The sequence below is a fragment of the Hyperoodon ampullatus genome, assembly GCF_949752795.1.
Source record: "Hyperoodon ampullatus genome assembly, chromosome: 6".
NCBI classification, from domain to species: Eukaryota; Metazoa; Chordata; class Mammalia; order Artiodactyla; family Ziphiidae; genus Hyperoodon; species Hyperoodon ampullatus.
The window spans coordinates 20,743,100-20,760,488 of NC_136919.1; the positions used below are offsets into that span (position 1 = coordinate 20,743,100).

At 52.5% G+C, this 17,389-nt stretch overlaps 2 protein-coding genes across 3 annotated transcripts; both read left to right on the forward strand.

Moving 5' to 3' along the window:
* Positions 1–1,510: 1,510 nt before the first annotated feature.
* ALAD (aminolevulinate dehydratase) lies at positions 1,511–4,868 on the forward strand. 2 transcript variants are annotated; one of them, XM_079706512.1, is made up of 10 exons: positions 1,511–1,811; positions 1,956–2,052; positions 2,423–2,558; positions 2,666–2,749; positions 2,850–2,938; positions 3,157–3,212; positions 3,300–3,387; positions 3,476–3,562; positions 3,936–4,065; positions 4,716–4,868. In XM_079706512.1, exons 2-10 carry the CDS (start codon positions 1,981–1,983, stop codon positions 4,772–4,774), a joined length of 801 nt encoding a protein of 266 aa, XP_079562638.1. In that variant the 5' UTR covers positions 1,511–1,811; positions 1,956–1,980; the 3' UTR covers positions 4,775–4,868. The 2 variants fall into 2 exon arrangements, with proteins under 2 accessions (XP_079562638.1, XP_079562639.1); XM_079706513.1 differs by lacking the exons at positions 1,511–1,811; positions 3,476–3,562 and having other exon boundaries at positions 1,900–2,052.
* Positions 4,869–15,162: 10,294 nt separating this feature from the next.
* HDHD3 (haloacid dehalogenase like hydrolase domain containing 3) lies at positions 15,163–16,077 on the forward strand (the record flags this gene model as incomplete). Its single annotated transcript, XM_079706937.1, has 1 exon — positions 15,163–16,077. One exon carries the CDS (start codon positions 15,163–15,165, stop codon positions 15,916–15,918), a length of 756 nt encoding a protein of 251 aa, XP_079563063.1. The 3' UTR covers positions 15,919–16,077.
* Positions 16,078–17,389: the final 1,312 nt, after the last annotated feature.

The window sequence follows — 17,389 nt, forward strand, 5'->3', positions numbered from 1 at the left end:
AATACAAACCCAGATTTTATATTATTAGATTCAACTTGCTCTGGAAGTTTCTGAAAGTTTCTGAAGTTTCATGAAAGTGTCTACTTATCTTGGTGCACACCGGCAGGGATTGGTGAACCCCACTAGGAGTAGCACTGGGGTAGAGAGCAGGGGAAGCAGGAATCTGGAAAAGCCTGCGGGTATGTGACCACCTCCCGGTGCCAGGGACCACGTCTCACGCGCCTCTCGTCGCCCTCACAGAGCTGAGCACGAGGCAGACCCCCCAAGAGCCCTCAGTTCCAGCCACCCGGCTGCCGTGTGTCCCCCCCTGCCCACCATGCAGCCCCAGTCGGTCCTGCACAGCGGCTACTTCCACCCACTACTTCGGACCTGGCAGGCAACCGCCACCAGCCTCAGTGCCTCCAGCCTCATCTACCCCATCTTTGTCACGTGAGTCCGCAAATGAGCCAGGTCTCTGATCGGCAGGGGGTGGGTTGAGTGTGTGTGCAGGCACGTGAACAGAGCAGGTGTCTGTGTTGCGGGGATAAAGTGGGCTGTCAGCTTGGAGCTCAAGGTATTGGAAGTGGCCTACTGGGTTAAGGACAGCCATTAAGAAAAAAACAAACCTTGAAGAGAATACAGTCTTCCCATTTGGAAAATAAAAATAACCCTTGCCTGAGGGCTGCCTGTTACCTGTTGGGTAACCAGGCAAGGTTACCCTTGCCTGTTGCAAAAACTCATCCTGAGTTTTTGCAACAAGATAGAAGCCAAGACGATGTTTAGTTGGCTGTAAAGTACTATGTACATGTCAGAGGTGGCAGTCATGATCAGTCATGATAGTACAGCTGATACATATTGAGGGCTTACTGTGTCCCAGGTACTAGTATGCTAAGCACCTATGTATATTATCTCATTCCACCCTGACAGTATTCATACGAGAAAAATAGGGATATTATCCCTTAGAATGTCATCTCCACGAGGGCAGGGATTTTTGTCTGTTTTTTTCACTGTTGTGTTGCCAGAGCCTAGAACAGTACCTGACACATAATAAGTGCTCAATAAATATTTGTTGAATGAATGAATGAATCGACCCAGGATACAGATGAAGGCCCTGAGGCTCAAAGAGTACCATTTGGCCAAGGTCGCCCAGTCAGTAAGTGGCTGGGATAGCGAGCAAGGACCTTCTGATCTCAGTGTCCAAGTTCTTAACCACTTGACTCCGTCCTAGGAGTACTGTTCTTTGAGTACAGTTGCTTGTTGTCACTGTTATTCTTGTTCCTGTTATTATTTCAGGCCCTGGGCTTGGCCAGGCAGGGGAACCAGACACTGGATCCCATCTTCCTCCCACCATCTCCACCTCCATATTCCTTCCGAGTTTCCCAACCATCCCTCCCAGTCACCCCCTCACCACTGGCCCTTCCCACAGCTACCAATCCATAGCCCATCCCCCGCTCTTACAGGGATGTTCCTGATGACAAACAGCCTATCGCCAGCCTCCCAGGAGTGGCCAGGTAGGAGACGGAGTGGGGAGGGCAGGGTTATGATGGAGGGAGCAATTTCACAGGTGGAGGTGACAGGAAGCAGAAGCCGACCCAGAAGGTAGAAGATCCAGAGAGGCTGACTTCAGCTCAGAAGGACTGTCTCGGGGGGCAGAGTTGTTCCACAACAAAAGAGGCAGCCTCGGGCAGTAATGAGCTACCTGTCACCAGAGGCGCCATAGCAGAGGAACGCTGAACTTCAGACGGGAGTTCAATAACAGAACCTCGAAGGGGCCTTCCACAGCTGAATCCCATAGCTCTGCTACGTGGGGCCTCGGTTTTCCCATCTGTTTGGTGGGTGCATTCCTGCCCCTCCATGTACTGTGAGGCTTGAGCCCTCCTGGTGCCATGTGCACCTTGACTCTTAACAGAGGCACAGGCCAGAGGGGTGGGGGGACCCTAGCCTGGGACCTGCCTCACTTCAGCCCCTCCATGCAGGTATGGTGTGAACCGGCTGGAAGAGATGCTGAAGCCCCTGGTGGAGGAGGGCCTGCGCTGTGTCCTAGTCTTCGGCGTCCCCAGCAGAGTTCCCAAGGTGACAAATCAGAGGAGGGGTCAGAGGGAAGGGGAGGGGGAGGCTGGGTGAGGATAAGCTGAGGTTCCACACTGATCACACCCTCGCTCCAGCCTTGTGCTGGCCCTGGGGCCACCGGTGAACGGACACAGCCACTGCCCTTGAAACAGCAGCCATGTAGGATCAGGAAGCTAAGTAGGGCTGCAGCTCTGAATGGGCAAGTCAGGTTTCCCTCTGCAAAATGGGAACGGTCCTCCCCATGCCTCCTCATTCAGGGGCGGTCGTGGTGATAAAGGAGAGGGCCGGGGCTGTGCCCTGGTGGCTGGCCACTGTGCCCCCCAAAGGCTTCCTGTGACTTTGTCCTTCCGCTTTGTCCTTCCCCTGTCCCTAGGATGAGCGGGGCTCTGCGGCAGACTCCGAGGACTCCCCGACTATCGAGGCCATCCGTCTGCTGCGCAAGAACTTCCCCGGCCTCCTGGTGGCCTGCGACGTGTGCCTGTGCCCCTACACCTCCCACGGTCACTGCGGTGAGCTTCCCTCCTTCCACCAGCCCTGCTGCCACCAGCACTCCCACTGCGGTGGAGACGGGCCAAGGCCCGGGATGCTCCCCCAAACCCAGCTGTCTGTCCTGCAGGGCTTCTGAGTGAGAATGGGTCGTTCCAAGCTGAGGAGAGCCGCCAGCGGCTGGCAGAGGTGGCGCTGGCCTATGCCAAGGCAGGTGAGTGAGCCACCAGCAGGGATGGGCACCCCTGGGTCGGGGAGGTGGCAGGGTGGATAGGAGGGTCCCAGAGTTCTGAAGGCCACCCTCTGCCCTTTAGGATGTCAGGTGGTGGCCCCGTCGGACATGATGGACGGACGTGTGGAAGCCATCAAGGAGGCTCTGATGGCACATGGATTTGGCAACAGGGTAGGGGCAGGGGTGCAGGCAGCACGTGGGGAGGTAAGAGAGCCTGGACCAGACCTGCCCCTGTGTCTGCACCTCACACAGAGAAAGCAAGGCCCAGAGCTCCAGTGGGACTAGGACACAGGCCTCTACTTCCGGCCTGGGTCCTTTCTCTCCCTTTCACTTCACCCTGGGACATCTGGAGGGCTGGCTGAGCCAAGACCCCTATTATCTGCCCATAGGTATCAGTGATGAGCTATAGTGCCAAATTTGCTTCCTGTTTCTATGGACCTTTCCGGTGAGTGGGGATGGGCAGGGGTCTGCTGTTGAATCCCTGACCCGTTAACCCAAAGCTGGAGCCCACCCTGGTGTCTCTGCTTCCCAGGGACGCAGCTCAGTCGAGCCCAGCTTTTGGAGATCGCCGCTGCTACCAGCTGCCGCCCGGAGCACGAGGCCTGGCCCTCCGCGCGGTGGTGAGTGACCAGAGCGCCAGCCCCGCCCGGCCTGTCCCCCTGTCACCTCACCTCCCAGGCACTGCCCACACCATAACTCATCCCTTAGAACCGGGATGTACGGGAAGGAGCTGACATGCTCATGGTGAAGCCAGGAATGCCCTACCTGGACATCGTGCGGGAGGTAAAGAACAAGGTGAGCACAGGGCAGAGGCCAGAGGGGGCTCGGGGAGATGAGAGTGTGTCCACAGATTCTGGGCCCTTTGATCGAGGGACTGCAGAATCTCTGGAGTTGAGCAATCTGCCCGGGAACAGGAATCCCCAGCACCCCCCTCCCCCTGCCCCGTCCCTGTCCCCGCCCAGGAACCACTGTGGGCCTCTGCGCCAGGGCTTGCAGGAGCCTTTGAACAGCTCTGCTTTAACAGCCTGAGGATGGGCCAGGCCGGCAGCAGCAGTGACTCAGGGCTTGGGGCTCAAGACGGTCACACATTGAGCAGGGAGGAAGGGATATTCCCAGAGGCATGCCCACCCCCACTTCAACCTGCCTGCCCCCCGCTGCTTCTCCGCAGCACCCTGAGCTCCCTCTCGCCGTGTACCACGTTTCTGGAGAGTTTGCCATGCTGTGGCATGGAGCCCAGGCCGGAGCGTTTGATCTCAAAGCTGCTGTACTGGAGGTCATGACTGCCTTCCGCAGGGCAGGTGAGTAAGCAGAGGTGGGAGTTTTTGACATGTGCCGCAGGGACTGACAGGCACTTTGCCCAGATCGGGAAATAGTCATGAGACAGCCTGGAGTCTCCTGCCTGGAAATGCCAGAGATCTAAACAGACAGACTGGGGAAGAGACATGAAACTGCAGGACAGAATGTGGAACAGTGAAGCACGCACAGCCCTCTGTTATTTTTTGGTTTTGAGACCTTGGCCAAGCCACTTCTCTAACTTCAGTGTCCTTGTCTATGAACTAGGGATAAGATAGCTGGTGCGTGGTTGTCAAGAGGATTAAATGAGATGCTACATGTAATTGGCGTATGCTTGTCACTTCATAAATAGGAGCTGGTTTTGTTGCTAAAGCATACAGCGTGGGGAGGGAACTCACAGCTTACCTGTTTCCCCCACTGTGCAGTTTTATACATTGGAAAACTGAGTCCCAGAAGGAGAAAATGCCTTCCCCAAGGTCACACTATGTACAGAGCTAGGACTCACCGGAACTGAACTCAGTCCTAGGTTGTGACACCCGTGGGCTGTGCCTCTTCATGGTAGCCTTCTTCCCACCCCCGGCCCTCATGTCCCAGAAGGTATTCCCCGAGCTGATGCCCTGCCCTTCCCCTGCTTCCCGCTTGTCTCCCAACACAGGTGCCGACGTCATCATCACCTACTACACGCCTCAGCTATTGCAGTGGCTGAAGGAGTGATGGAGAAAGTGTGCAAGACCCAAGAACTAGAACTTTTTAATTCCTGAGCCTTGGCGAAGTGAAAACCAAAGTAAACGATGCTTTTAGAACTGTGTGCTCTTGCCCTCTTCATGCTTACGTGCTGGCAGGCGCCCAGAAGCCCTGGGTGGTTTCTGCCAGTGTGCCAAATCTTCCCACTCACAGCCACATCCTCATGGGCTCTCCTAGGCTTCCCTACCCACCCCCTGGGTCAACCCTGAGGCTCACCTCTGCCACCCCAGCTCCTTCCTCAGGGGTGGCTTCAGCTTGAAAGCCACCAGGAATCATGGGCATTGGCTCAGTGGGGCCTGGGAGAAAGGCTTGGAGCATTAAAGGAAAAGGAGGGCAGTTGAATCTTGGACCCTCAGAAGCTCTGGAAAGCTCGAGGCCTCTGGCAGCAGAGCTGGGCACACTGGGATTGAGGCTTAGATTGACACCCTGGGTTTAGAGTTGAGATTTGCTGCGATTCCACTGGAAGACGATTCCCACACAGGCCAGTGGTTGCCAGGCTGCCTGAGATCTCCTGTTGTTCTCTGAGCCGTAAACCCAGAGAAGAATTACTCATTAACGAGCAGAAAAGAATTATTCATTAACAAGCAGGAACGCTGCCTAAGGATCGAAATTCAGAAGCAAAGAGAGAGTTCCTGACTGTTAGAGATGGCACCACCAAAAAGGATTTTTATTGAAGAGGTATTTTTTTTTTTTTTTTTGCGGTACGCGGGCCTCTCACTGCTGTGGCCTCTCCCGTTGTGGAGCACAGGCTCCGGACGCACAGGCTCAGCGGCCATGGCTCACGGGCCCAGCCGCTCCACGGCATGTGGGATCTTCCCGGACCGGGGCACGAACCCGTGTCCCCTGCATCGGCAGGCGGACTCTCAACCACTGTGCCACCAGGGAAGCCCAGAAGAGGTATTTTTTGAGAAGGTCTGCTTTGTGCCCACACACAATGCTGGGTCCTGGGAGTATAGCAGGACAGACCTCAGCTTGTCTCTGAGTGGAATCTATACAAGGAGAACAGGGGTGACAGAAAACAACAAGAAAACAGATGAATAAGGCAGTTATACATTGTAATAGTGCTTCTAGGGAAAGAAAGAGTCTGAGACAGAGAATAACAGATGATGGGCCTCACTTGAGAAGCCCTCCATGAGGCTGAGGGACAGGGAAAGACCCTTACAGAGGGCAGAGGGAAGCAGACACCAGAAGCTGCGAGAATGATGGAGTATACAGGCTCCTGTGGTGGGAGGGGTTTGGCAGGGCCGCTGGGAGCCAGATGAGGAAGAGGAAGGTGGGCTGCAGGACTGGAGGTTGGAAAGGTAGATCCTGCACCTTGTAGGAAAGTTGGGTTCTATTTTGCATCTGATAGAAAGCCATCTGAAGGATCTTAACCAGGACTTGTATGTGTTCCAATTTCCCTCATTCTGCTCCTGTGAAAAAAATGGAGGGGTGAGCCAGAAAAAGCCTGGTCGGGAGACTGTTGGTGACCCCCTGGAGCAATGACAGTGGCCTGGACCAGGGTGGTGGCAGTGGAGACAGAAGGAAGCAGGATATATTCAGAATACATTCTGGAGATAGAATAAGAAGATTTTGCTGATGCTTTCACATCATGGGAATGGGAGGCAACAGAGATGCCTTCATGGGTTTCTGGCTTGGGCAGCTGGTTTCCATTCATTCTGAGGGTGACGCGACGTAATGTTTCCCCCCAGTGAAGGTTCAGGCCCAGCTAAGGAGGCGCCAGTTTGCAAGTCCACCTGCCTGTCTGCAAAGTGACAGAATCCCAACTCTAGAGTCAAAGCAAGGTTAGTTTGGATGTTATAAAATTTGGAATTATATGAGTCAGAAGCAGCTCCCCTCTGACTGCTGCTAGTTTTCCCCAGAGCTGTGGCCAACTTAACTGAAGACCTGATCTCATTCTGTCCTCAGCCTTTGGGACTTGAAGAGTCACCTAAAGGCCTGAAACATTCATGGGAGATCAGCCACTGATGGGTCTCAGGGCTTGGGCCACACCAGACCCTTCCGCCACTTTAGTTTCTTGGCTTCCTGGCCCCTGGCCCCTGAGCTCATTTCTGGTTAGTGTGGAAGGGAACATCCTTCAAGGCCATCCTACATTCATCACTGCCAAGTACATATGGGGGCCTGGCTCTGTTCTAGGCACATGGAGATGGGAGATAGACACTGCCCTTTAGGTACAAACAGCCCTTAGGGAGCACATAACTGTGTCTAGAGCCCCCAGAGGTAGACTTTGAGTGGAGTGATGATGAGTCTCCCTGAGGAGAACCAAGAGGCGGACCTGTTACCAATGACGTGACAGGTACTGTGAAGGCCACACCTGGCCTGACCTGGTTTGAAGATCAGAAAATACTTCCCTGAGGGTCTGATATTTAAACCTAGACCTGGAGAGTGAGCAACCAAGCTGAGACATGTTTAGGGAAGGGCATTCCAGGCAGAGGGAACCCTGGGGCTAAAATGAGCTGGAAGGCTGGGGTGGCTGGAACACAGGGGAGGATGGGGAAGAGAGGCCTGAACTGAGCAGAGAGACACCAGGGCCAGACCGTGCAGGGGTTCAGAAGCCATGCTGAAGGAAGATGGAGAGCCTTCTTATTATTCCCAGAGAAAGGGAAGCCATTTGAAGGCTTTTAGTCAGGGGAATGACTGGCTCTTGATTTGCATTTTATAAAAGCATTTTGACAGCACTGTGGCAAAGTGCAAGTAAGAAATGTGGCCTAGACTTGAGTGGTGACAGTGGGGATGGAGAAGGGAATGGATTTAGAAGGTAGATTCGATGTCAAGGACGAACTTGGCTTGAGCTCCTGGGTGGCTGATAGGCCATTTACTGAGGTAGGAAGGCTTGGAAGGGGAATCCTAAATTTAGCTTGGGTTTGCAATGAGGAAGCTCTATCAACAGAGTTTATGTGACTCTCCCAAGGCCACTCAACAAGTTTGTGGCAGAACTGGGTCTAGAACCCCAGTCACCAAAAACAGCAGAGCTGGGATTTGAACTCACATAGCCCAACTCCAAGGCCTCTACCCTTACCCCCTGTGCCATACCACCTCCTAATAAACTAACAAAATTATGGCCCTAACATTATGCTATTAGTAGTTCCAGTAATGGGGTTGCCTTCAGGCATCATGGTCTATGTGAGTGGCACCCTCTGGAATCAGGACTCAGCACCTGAGGTACCAGCCTACTGTCTGCTCCACCCCCACCCCGCTATGCTTTGTCTACAAAGGCAGTAATGACCAGGCAGGCAGCTGGAGGGATCTGGGTAGTCCTGGGGGGCTGGCTCCTCCACAGTCCCCGTCTCCTGCTGTGTGCCTTCTTCTTGCTAGTCGTAATTTTATCTTTGGGCAGAGAACTCAGTTTTTAACAATCAACAAGGCATTTTCTTAGATTTCCAGGCATCTGGTGAGCATTAAGGGCCTCTCTCAACAAGATGTGATTTTTTTATTTCCTGCTCAGATGTGCCAGCATGGATGGTAGCTTGTCTCTGTGGGACATCCTGAAGGCCACCACAAATAGCCAACACATTCCATCATCCTCACTTTTTGTTTCACTAAGATCCCTAAAACTGGGCTTCCCTGGTGGTGCAGTGGTTGAGAATCCACCTGCCAATGCAGGGGACACAGGTTCGAGCCCTGGTCCAGGAAGATCCCACATGCCGCGGAGCAACTAAGCCCGTGCGCCTCAACTACTGAGCCTGCGCTCTAGAGCCCTTGAGCCACAACTACTGAGCCCACATGCCACAACCACTGAAGCCCGCGTGCCCTAGAGCCCATGCTCGGCAACAAGAGAAGCCACTGCAATGAGTAGCCCGCACACCACAACAAAGAGTAGCCCCCACTTGCTGCAACTAGAGAAAGCCCATGTGCAGCAACAAAGACCCAGAGCAGCCAAAAATAAATAAATAAATATAAAATGTATTAAAAAAAAAAAGGTCCCTAAAACTACCTCAGTGGGCCTATGGATGAGGGTCCCCCCAAACAACAGGCATTTTAACCAAACATTTTACTACCAATTTCCCAACTAGGGAAGGGGGAGTCCTGACCTATTATATGCCCCATGTGGACTCTGCCAGCCAATTCCACATATCAGGGCCTGTGGCTTACAACATCCCATATTCTGCATTGTTCTGGGTACTCTTGGTTGCCAGCGACAGAAACTTAATTCAGTAACAAAAAAGGAAGTAATTGGTTTCCATAATGGGGCTGTAACAAGATCAAGTGTAGCTGGATCTAGGGTCAAAGGCTCTCATGGAGACCTCTGTCCCTTCCTAGCTCTCATATGTGTTTGCCTCAGATTGGCTTTATTCTAAAATGGGCTTTTGCCACTTGACAGCAACATGATCCTTAGATGGTCCTTAATCCCAGAGAAAGACAGATCCTTTCTATCCCATTATTCACATAGCAAATCTCTGGAGGTCTCTGATTGGCCCCACTCAGGTCACATAACCAGCCTCTCCGTTCAGTCCCTATAAACAATGGAATGGGAGATGCGGCACCATGATTGACAAGGTCTCCCTCCTTACATGGAAGGCCGGTGGGATCTCAGAGCTTTTGCACCTGTGGTCGTCCCCTTTGCCTGGAATGCTTTCCCCCAAAATCTGTATGGCTGTTTCCTTTTCATTGTTAAGATCTTGGTTTAAGTGTCACATCCTCAAAGAAACCTGCCCTGACACCCAACTTAAAGTCATTCCCCCGTCACTCTGTGTTAGTCAGGATTCAAGTGTAGTAATTATAACAAAAGCCAAAATAACGGTAACTTAAGATGGAAATACGTTTCTCTCTAAGTAGTCCAGGCTATGTCAGCTATATGGGGTGGTGGGTCACGGTTCCTGCCTCCTTCTGTCATCCTCAACACATCTCGGCTTCTATCTCGTGATCATAGATGGTGGGTCCAGTTCCCACCATCAGGTCCTCTTTTCAGTCAGCAGAAAGAGGAGAAGGGCAAATGGAGGGCATGACGCTTCTTTACAAGGGTCCAACCTGAAAGTTGTACACACCATTCTGCCCTTGTCTGAACTTAGTCACAGGGTCACACCTAGTTGTGTAAGGGAGGCTGGGAAACAGAGCCTGGTGGGGCAGCCCTGTGCTCAGCTAAAACTCAGGGGTTCAATTACTAAGGAAGATGGAGAGAATGGATATGCGGGCAAATGGCCATTCCCAACACATGGAGTTTCTTGTAATCACGGAAACAGTGCTCAGGCTATCAAAGTAAAGAGGTCCTTAGAGACCATCTAAGTAACCACTCTAATTCTGTAGATGAGAGACAGACTCAGAAAGGGGACTTGTCCAAATTCACACAAGTCAGTGGCAGACCAAGGCTGGATTCAGGTCTCCTAACTCCAAACCCAGTGCTCAAAAGTCGGGGAGGGATGGCAAGGGGTAGAGGTGAGGGATTGCTTTTAGAGGGACTTTCTCCTTTTATGTATTACCTTAGCTAGAAGGGCATTTTTAGATTCATGTATTATATCTAACAAGGATATATTCATGTGTTATTCATGTAAATTAAGTGAAAACTTGGCCAATACACGTGAAAAGGTATTATCTTCACTAGTCAACGGAGAAATTAAAATTAAAACCGTAATGAGATACCACCATACATCTATCAGAATGCCTAAAATTTAAAAAAAAATAGACAATGCCAACTTTTTAAAAATTAATTAATTTATTTTTGGCTGCATTGGGTCTTCGTTGCTGTGCGCAGAAGTTGTGGTGAGCGGGGGCTACTCTTCATTGTGGTGCACGGGCTTCTCATTGCGGTGGCTTCTCTTGTTGTGGAGCACGGGCTCTGGGTGCGTGGGCTTCAGTAGTTGTGGCACGCGGGTTCAGTAGTTGTGGCTCGCGGGCTCTAGAGCGCAGGCTCAGTAGTTGTGGTGCACGGACTTAGTTGCTCCGCGGCACATGGGATCTTCCCGGACCAGGGCTCGAATCCGTGTCCCCTACATTGGCAGGCGGATTCTTAACTACTGTGCCACCAGGGAAGCCCAACAATGCCAATTTTTGAGACTGTGGAGCAAGTGGAATCTCACACGACTGGTACAACCACTTCAGAAAACTTGCCCCATCTACTGAAACTGGACATACACATATGTATAGCCTAGTGATTCCACATCTAGGGATTTACCCAACAGAAATGTGTACACATGTGACCAAAAGATGTGTTCAAGAATGTCCATAGCAACATTTTCTAATATTTGTAATAACCAAAAACTGGAGATAACCCAAATGTCCATCAACAATAAAATGTGGGGTATTCATATAATGGAATATCACAGGAAGGAGAATGAATGACCTGTAACTACTCAAAGCAACATGGATGAATCTTACAACTAAAATTTTGAGCAAAGGAAGCAAGACAAAAGAGTGCATGCTGTATTCCATTTAGATACAGTTCAAAGACAAGTATAACCATGAATTTAGAAGTCAGCGTAGTGGTTCCCCTTCATGGGAATAAGTGACTTGGAGAGGACAGGGACACCAGGGTTCTGGAGATAGTCTTTTTCTTGGTCTTGGTGCTGACTGCATAGGTATGTTCACTTTGTAAAAATTCAAGGACATATACACTTCTTTGCACTTTTCTCTATGCATATTTTAATAAAAGTTAAAAAAAAAGTAAATGAAATTTGATTTTTTTTCTTTTTTTTTTTGGCCATGCCACGCAGCTTGCAGGATCTTCCCTGACCAGGGATTGAAGCCGCACCCTTGGCAAGCATGGAGTCCTAACCACTGGACCACCGGGGAATTCCCTAAATGAAATTTTAGAGAGAGAGAGATGTGTGTCTGGTGGGCCCAGCCTGGGTTTACTTAGTGCTTTTGGATGAGAATCTCAAGGAAAAAGCCCTCATGTAAGAAGCTTGGTTTCTCAAAGAGAAATAACCTAAGCCAGCAGCCAGTATTGTGACATGCCAGGTCCCTCCAGGAGCAATCACCAGGCCAGAGTCCACACAGCGTAGATCAAAGGATGAAACCCTCTAGGAATTTGTCATCTGCCTTAGGAAGGAAACTATACCCAGGAAGTGGATCCATTTTTGAACTGACGAAATCAAAAAGAAGCTTGTTTCAAAATAGCAGGACCCCTCATTGGCTTTCCTGTGACATGCAAGCCTCCCTTTTCTCAGCTGAAAAAGTTACTCAGAAAAAGAGAAAGGCCTGGAGTCAGACTCTCCCTTGCCAGCCAAGGTCTGAGACTCTCACCTTTGTGTTTCCTCACAGGCCTGAGCCCAGTGAGGGTGAGGCAGTTCTGAATGAAATTAACAGACCAGCCTTGGTGTATAGGAGGATGTTTTGTTTTTATTAAAAAAAAACGGGGCGGTGGTGGAGGGAAGGAAGAAAGAAAATTGCATGCATATTTGTGTGCTCCTAGAAAAATGTCTGATAGCATAACAACCAAAACTGCAGCAATCCCTGGGAGGTGGTTGGGAAATGGTGAGGCCATTGCCCTTGCTCAGCTGTACTTGTCCTTAAGCTTCACCTGGCTGCCATTCAGATCTTTTGCTCCTCCCCTAACTGGTTCATCCAAAGAGGCCCCCCCCACCTCCGTCACTGCTCATGAAACTACTGTTTTCTACCTCCATAGCTCTTACCACTTTTGAAATCTTGCTTTTTGTCTGCCATGCCATGTTGCATGAAGGCAGGAACCCCGTCTTATTTCTCGCTATATACTCCGTGAAGAACAGGGTCAGGCACAGAGTAGATGTTCAATAAGCAGTTAGTGAATGAATGAGGTTGGGCTTTTGCTTTTCACTTTGTACACTTTGTATTTTCAAACATTTTTGAGATGAACACGACAACTTTTTTTTTCATCAAAAGAAAAAAAAAATCAGCAGGTTACTGCAGAGGACTCTACCCTCAGCAACTTGTCTTGGGTTAAGACAGGTTTCAGGGCTTCCCTGGTGGCGCAGTAGTTGAGAATCTGCCTGCTAATGCAGGGGACACGGGTTCGAGCCCTGGTCTGGGAGGATCCCACATGCCGCGGAGCAACTAGGCCCGTGAGCCACAACTACTGAGCCTGCGCGACTGGAGCTTGCGCTCCGCAGCAAGAGAGGCCGCGATAGTGAGAGGCCCGCGCACCGCGATGAAGAGTGGCTGGCCCCCGCTTGCCACAACTAGAGAAAGCCCTCGCACAGAAACGAAGACCCAACACAGAAAAAATAAATTAATTAATTAATAAACTCCTACCCTCAACATCTTCTTTAAAAAAAAAAAAAAGGACAAGTTTCCACCTGAAAGCAATTCCCTCCTAGTACCGAGGGGCACTCAGACCAGAGAGGGGCAGCGCCTTGCCCAAGTTAACCCAGCACTCAGCAAGCGAGACCGGGACCCAAATTCCCGCCTCCTAAATCAGGCTGGTTACCTCCGGGGAGTGGGGGGCGTGGGGGGCGGTGTCCGGATCCTTGGGAGGAGGAGTTCCGGGTTGAGGAAGGTGAAGCTGCAGCGGGAGCGAGCGGAGAGGACAGAAAGGAGAAGTGGAGGGGGCGGGGCGATGCGGAAGGGGCGGGGCGATGCGGAAGGGGCGGGGCGATGCGGAGGAGGCAGGCGGAGGAGGCAGGCGGAGGAGGCAGGCGGAGGAGGCAGGCGGAGGAGGCAGGCGGAGGAGGCAGGCGGAGGGCGCAGGCGGAGGGCTGGGACACGGGAGACGAGGGGCGCCGCTGAGCTTCTGCGCCCTTTCCTGAGCGGGCGTGCGGCTGCGGCTTCCTTCTTGACCGGCTTCCCCGCTAGGCAGGTGGGTCGTGTGCCCCGGGGACTGGCGCGGGAGGTTCCGCTGCATACCGCAGGGGTAGAGATGTCGCTCTAGCAGAAGGCTACCTGGACTTTGGCGCCACCGAACCCTGGAGGTGGGGAGGGAGGGTGAGCAATTCAGGCCTGCAGCCAGAGGCCCCAACTTCGGCTTCCAGAAATGGAAAACGCTGTGGGCCCTTTGTTCTAGTCTTAGCTATGCCAGTGGCTCCCTGCGTGACTCTGGACGAGTTCCCGCCCCTCTCTGGGCCTCCGTCTACCTATCTGCAAAATGAGAGGGTCTTTGGACGGGTCTCCCTAAGTTCCAGACTGACAAATTCATTTCCTTGACAAACTTCCTCTAGGGCTTGTCCCCAGATTCACCAGCCAAGTCCGTCCCTCAGCAACAACTTGGCAGCACTTTGAACTCTGGCCCCTCAGGTTTTAGCTGAACAGGTTGCATGTCTAATCAGTTCCGTCTGGGGCAAGAAGCTGCGTCCAGCCTCTAGACTTTAGGCTGAGGGATTTGTTTTCTGTGCACTGGGTCAGTAATCCTTCACTGGCTCTCCACCCAGGCAGGCGTCATCATCTGGGGCTGAGAGAGGCTTTAAGACAGGTAGGAACAGGCTGCTCTGTCCTGCCTTTTGTCCTCGGCTGTACAGGTTCACTAAAATCAGATTTTTTTTTAAAATCCAAGTACGTCTAAGCAGTGGAAGGGAGTACTGGCCAGAGAATGTGGAGGTTTGGGTTCTAGTCCTGGCTGTGCCGTTGGCTGGCTGTGACCTTAGGCAAATATCTGCCCCTCTCTCGCTCAGTCTTTCCCAGCTGAACAGTCAAGGGGTGGGTCAGATGGTCTGCAAAGACTCTGCCGTCTTTCACATTCCGAACAATAGTAATAGCAGTCATAATAATTGTTTCCTTAGCTGACCTACGAGGCCCTGGCTGAGCTGGCCCCTATCTACCCAAAGCACCAGACTCCTTGCCCTGCCTCAGGGCCTTTGCACTTGCTGTTTCCAGTGCCAGGAATATTTAATCACCTCCATTTCCTGAATAGGCTTTCTCAGATCTCCACTGAAATGTCACTTGCTTAGGAAGTTCCCTGACAACAAAGACTAAATCGGGTTTCTGGAATGATATCCTTCCTCATGGTACATGCTGTCTTCGTTATGCTTAAGTATTCATGTAGTTCTTTGTCCGATAGCTGTACCCCCTGTTCTTGAATGCCTGTGCATGCCATGAGGCCTAGAAATCTGCCCCTTTCCCAACATCTAGTACATAATAGGTGGAGTGAACAGATAATCTCAATTTAGTCCAACAGTCTTATGAGGTTGAGTCACTGTGCTCTTCTTACACATGAAGAGACTGGGCTTCAGAGAGTGACACTCTTAGGGTCACACAGTGAGTTGGCAGTGTCAGAATTTGAACCCAGTCTGTCTCGGACTCCAAGGCCTGAACTTCCACCTCACTTGCCCTCACACTCCAGGATCTTCTGCTGTGAAGACGTTACCTAAGTGCCAGCAGATCTGACCCACGAAGCCTGGAAAGAGAAGACCATCAGGTTGTTGGGTGCGGTGCCGTCCAGCTCCACCTGCCCTAGAGGCCCCCGGACCTGAGGCAGAGGTGGAAGTGGGGTGGCCTGGCTCCCCTCCTGCAGACCCATGGCGCGTCGGCTCCAGTTAAAACTGCTGACGTGGGACGTGAAGGACACGCTGCTCAGGCTCCGCCACCCCGTGGGGGAGGAATATGCCGCCAAGGCCCGGGCCCATGGGCTGGAGGTGGAGGCCGCGGCCCTGGGACAGGCCTTCGGGCGGGCGTACAGGGCTCAGAGCCACAGCTTCCCCAGCTATGGCCTGAGCCGCGGCCTCACCTCCCGCCAGTGGTGGCTGGATGTGGTCCTGCAGACCTTCCACCAGGCCGGCGTTCGGGATGCCCAGGCTGTGGCCCCCATCGCTGAGCAGTTGTATGAGGACTTCAGCAGTTCCCGCACCTGGCAGGTGTTGGAGGGGGCTGAGGCCACCCTGAGGGCGTGCCGAAAACGAGGTCTGAGGCTGGCAGTGGTCTCCAACTTTGACCGACGACTGGAGGACATCCTGGCGGGTCTTGGTCTGCAGGAACACTTCGAGTTTGTGCTGACCTCCGAGGCTGCCGGCTGGCCCAAGCCCGATCCCCGCATTTTCCATGAGGCCTTGCGCCTTGCTCAGGTGGAACCGGCAGTGGCAGCCCACATTGGGGACAGTTACCACTGTGATTACAAGGGAGCACGGGCCGTAGGTATGCACAGCTTCCTGGTGGCTGGCCCTGAGCCTTTGGACCCTGCGGTCAAGGATTCTGTACCCCAAGAACACGTCCTCCCCTCACTGTCCCATCTCCTGCCTGCCCTTGACTGCCTGGAGGGCTCACCCCCAGGGCTTTGAGTCTGGCGAGGGAAGCGGCCGGGCCCAACAGATACTGGAGACAGGGAGCCCCTTCCTCCCCTGAGATCTGGCCTTCACCCCTCCCCCTGCAGCCTCCATGATGCATTCGGACTATAAAGCAGTGAATGCGGGGCATTCAACCCTGCGCCACTAACCAGCTCCTGGTCTCTGAGATGCTTCATTCCTCTCACCTGTGTCCATTTTCTACCACGAGTCCCCCTCACCACCAACAAGATTCATGAGGGCCCAACTAGCTTCAAAACCAACACTTTCAAACTTTCTTTTTAGCAGCAGGGCCTTTTGTCATGGGAGAGCTTATGTGGAGCCCCAACATGCAAAACAGGAAAAATGAGAAACTGCTAGGGTTGAAGCAGAGGTCCTGGGGCCCTTCATTCAGGCCCTGAAGCCTCTGCGACTCTCCCCTGAGAAGCCTGAGATCAGAGCTTAGTACCTGCGGGTACTGGAGTTCTCATTTAGGCGTGTCTGACTCCGAAGCCCATTGGCTTGACTGCGAGGTTAGAAGTAGAATGGGATCCATGTCACACAAGACATAATGCAGTGGGGATCCAGGGAGAATAGAGAAGGTGTCCTAAGGATGGCGGTCTTGAAGGGCACCCCAGTCATAGGAATAGCTTGGGGGTGGGAAAGCACAGGGAACGGGGACTGGAGCATGAGGTGGCAGGAGTGCAGGGAATATGGGGGGAATCACTGGAGACTGAAGTAGGTTGGGCTTTTAAAATTCCATGTCTCTTCCTGCCTTTCCCCCTTCACACACCTCTCTAGGTCGTATCTACTGGACACCTGTGCCTTGCCCAGTGCCAGGCACAGGGGGTACCACAGGTAAAAAGCACACAAACAGGCATACACAGTGTATGTTCTGGTGCCAACAGGCGGGGAGGGCTCTGGAGTGGACCCTGAGCTGGGGGTGGCCCGTAGATGGGCAGAGGGATAAGAGGGGCATTCCTGGCAGTGGACCCACAAACTGTGGACTGAAGACTGCTGTGGGGAGTTAGACTGGTGGTTGGGGGAGCATGGCCTGGGGGCCTTTGGGTGCCAAGTGGAAGAAATTGGCTTTGACCCAGGTTTGAGCAGAGACTGTGCCCAGGCAAAGGCAGGGAAGCTCTTCTCAGTCTTGGCCAAACCTCTTGTGGGTCTGTCTTCCTTGGGCTTGGTACTGAGGCCGGGTGACCCAACATTAATTCCCAACTGTCAGGCAGTGAGGAGATGGGTCATGAGCTGTGGTTTCAGAGCTGCAAGGGCCTCAGAAGTCACGTCAACTGAAAAAGTTGATTTGATCCACCCGGTGTTTCAAGGAAATTATTGAGCAAACTGAAGAGTGGGGAGGGCTCTGGCCCCCATCTTTGAGCCCAAGAGCCTTATAGGTAAGTTGCAGGTAAGATTGCCTTTGAACTGTGTTCCCAGATGAAACAAAATGAGAGGACCACTGTTCTAAAGCGACCTCCTCAGGGGA

Bases quoted from the DNA above. Each gene is read 5' to 3' on its own strand.
- ALAD (XM_079706512.1), top strand. From the start codon at position 1,981: ATGCTGAAGCCCCTGGTGGAGGAGGGCCTGCGCTGTGTCCTAGTCTTC. The intron at 2,750-2,849 runs GTGAGTGAGCCA...TCTGCCCTTTAG, and splicing joins GCTGGCCTATGCCAAGGCAG to GATGTCAGGTGGTGGCCCCG. The intron at 2,939-3,156 runs GTAGGGGCAGGG...ATCTGCCCATAG, and splicing joins CACATGGATTTGGCAACAGG to GTATCAGTGATGAGCTATAG.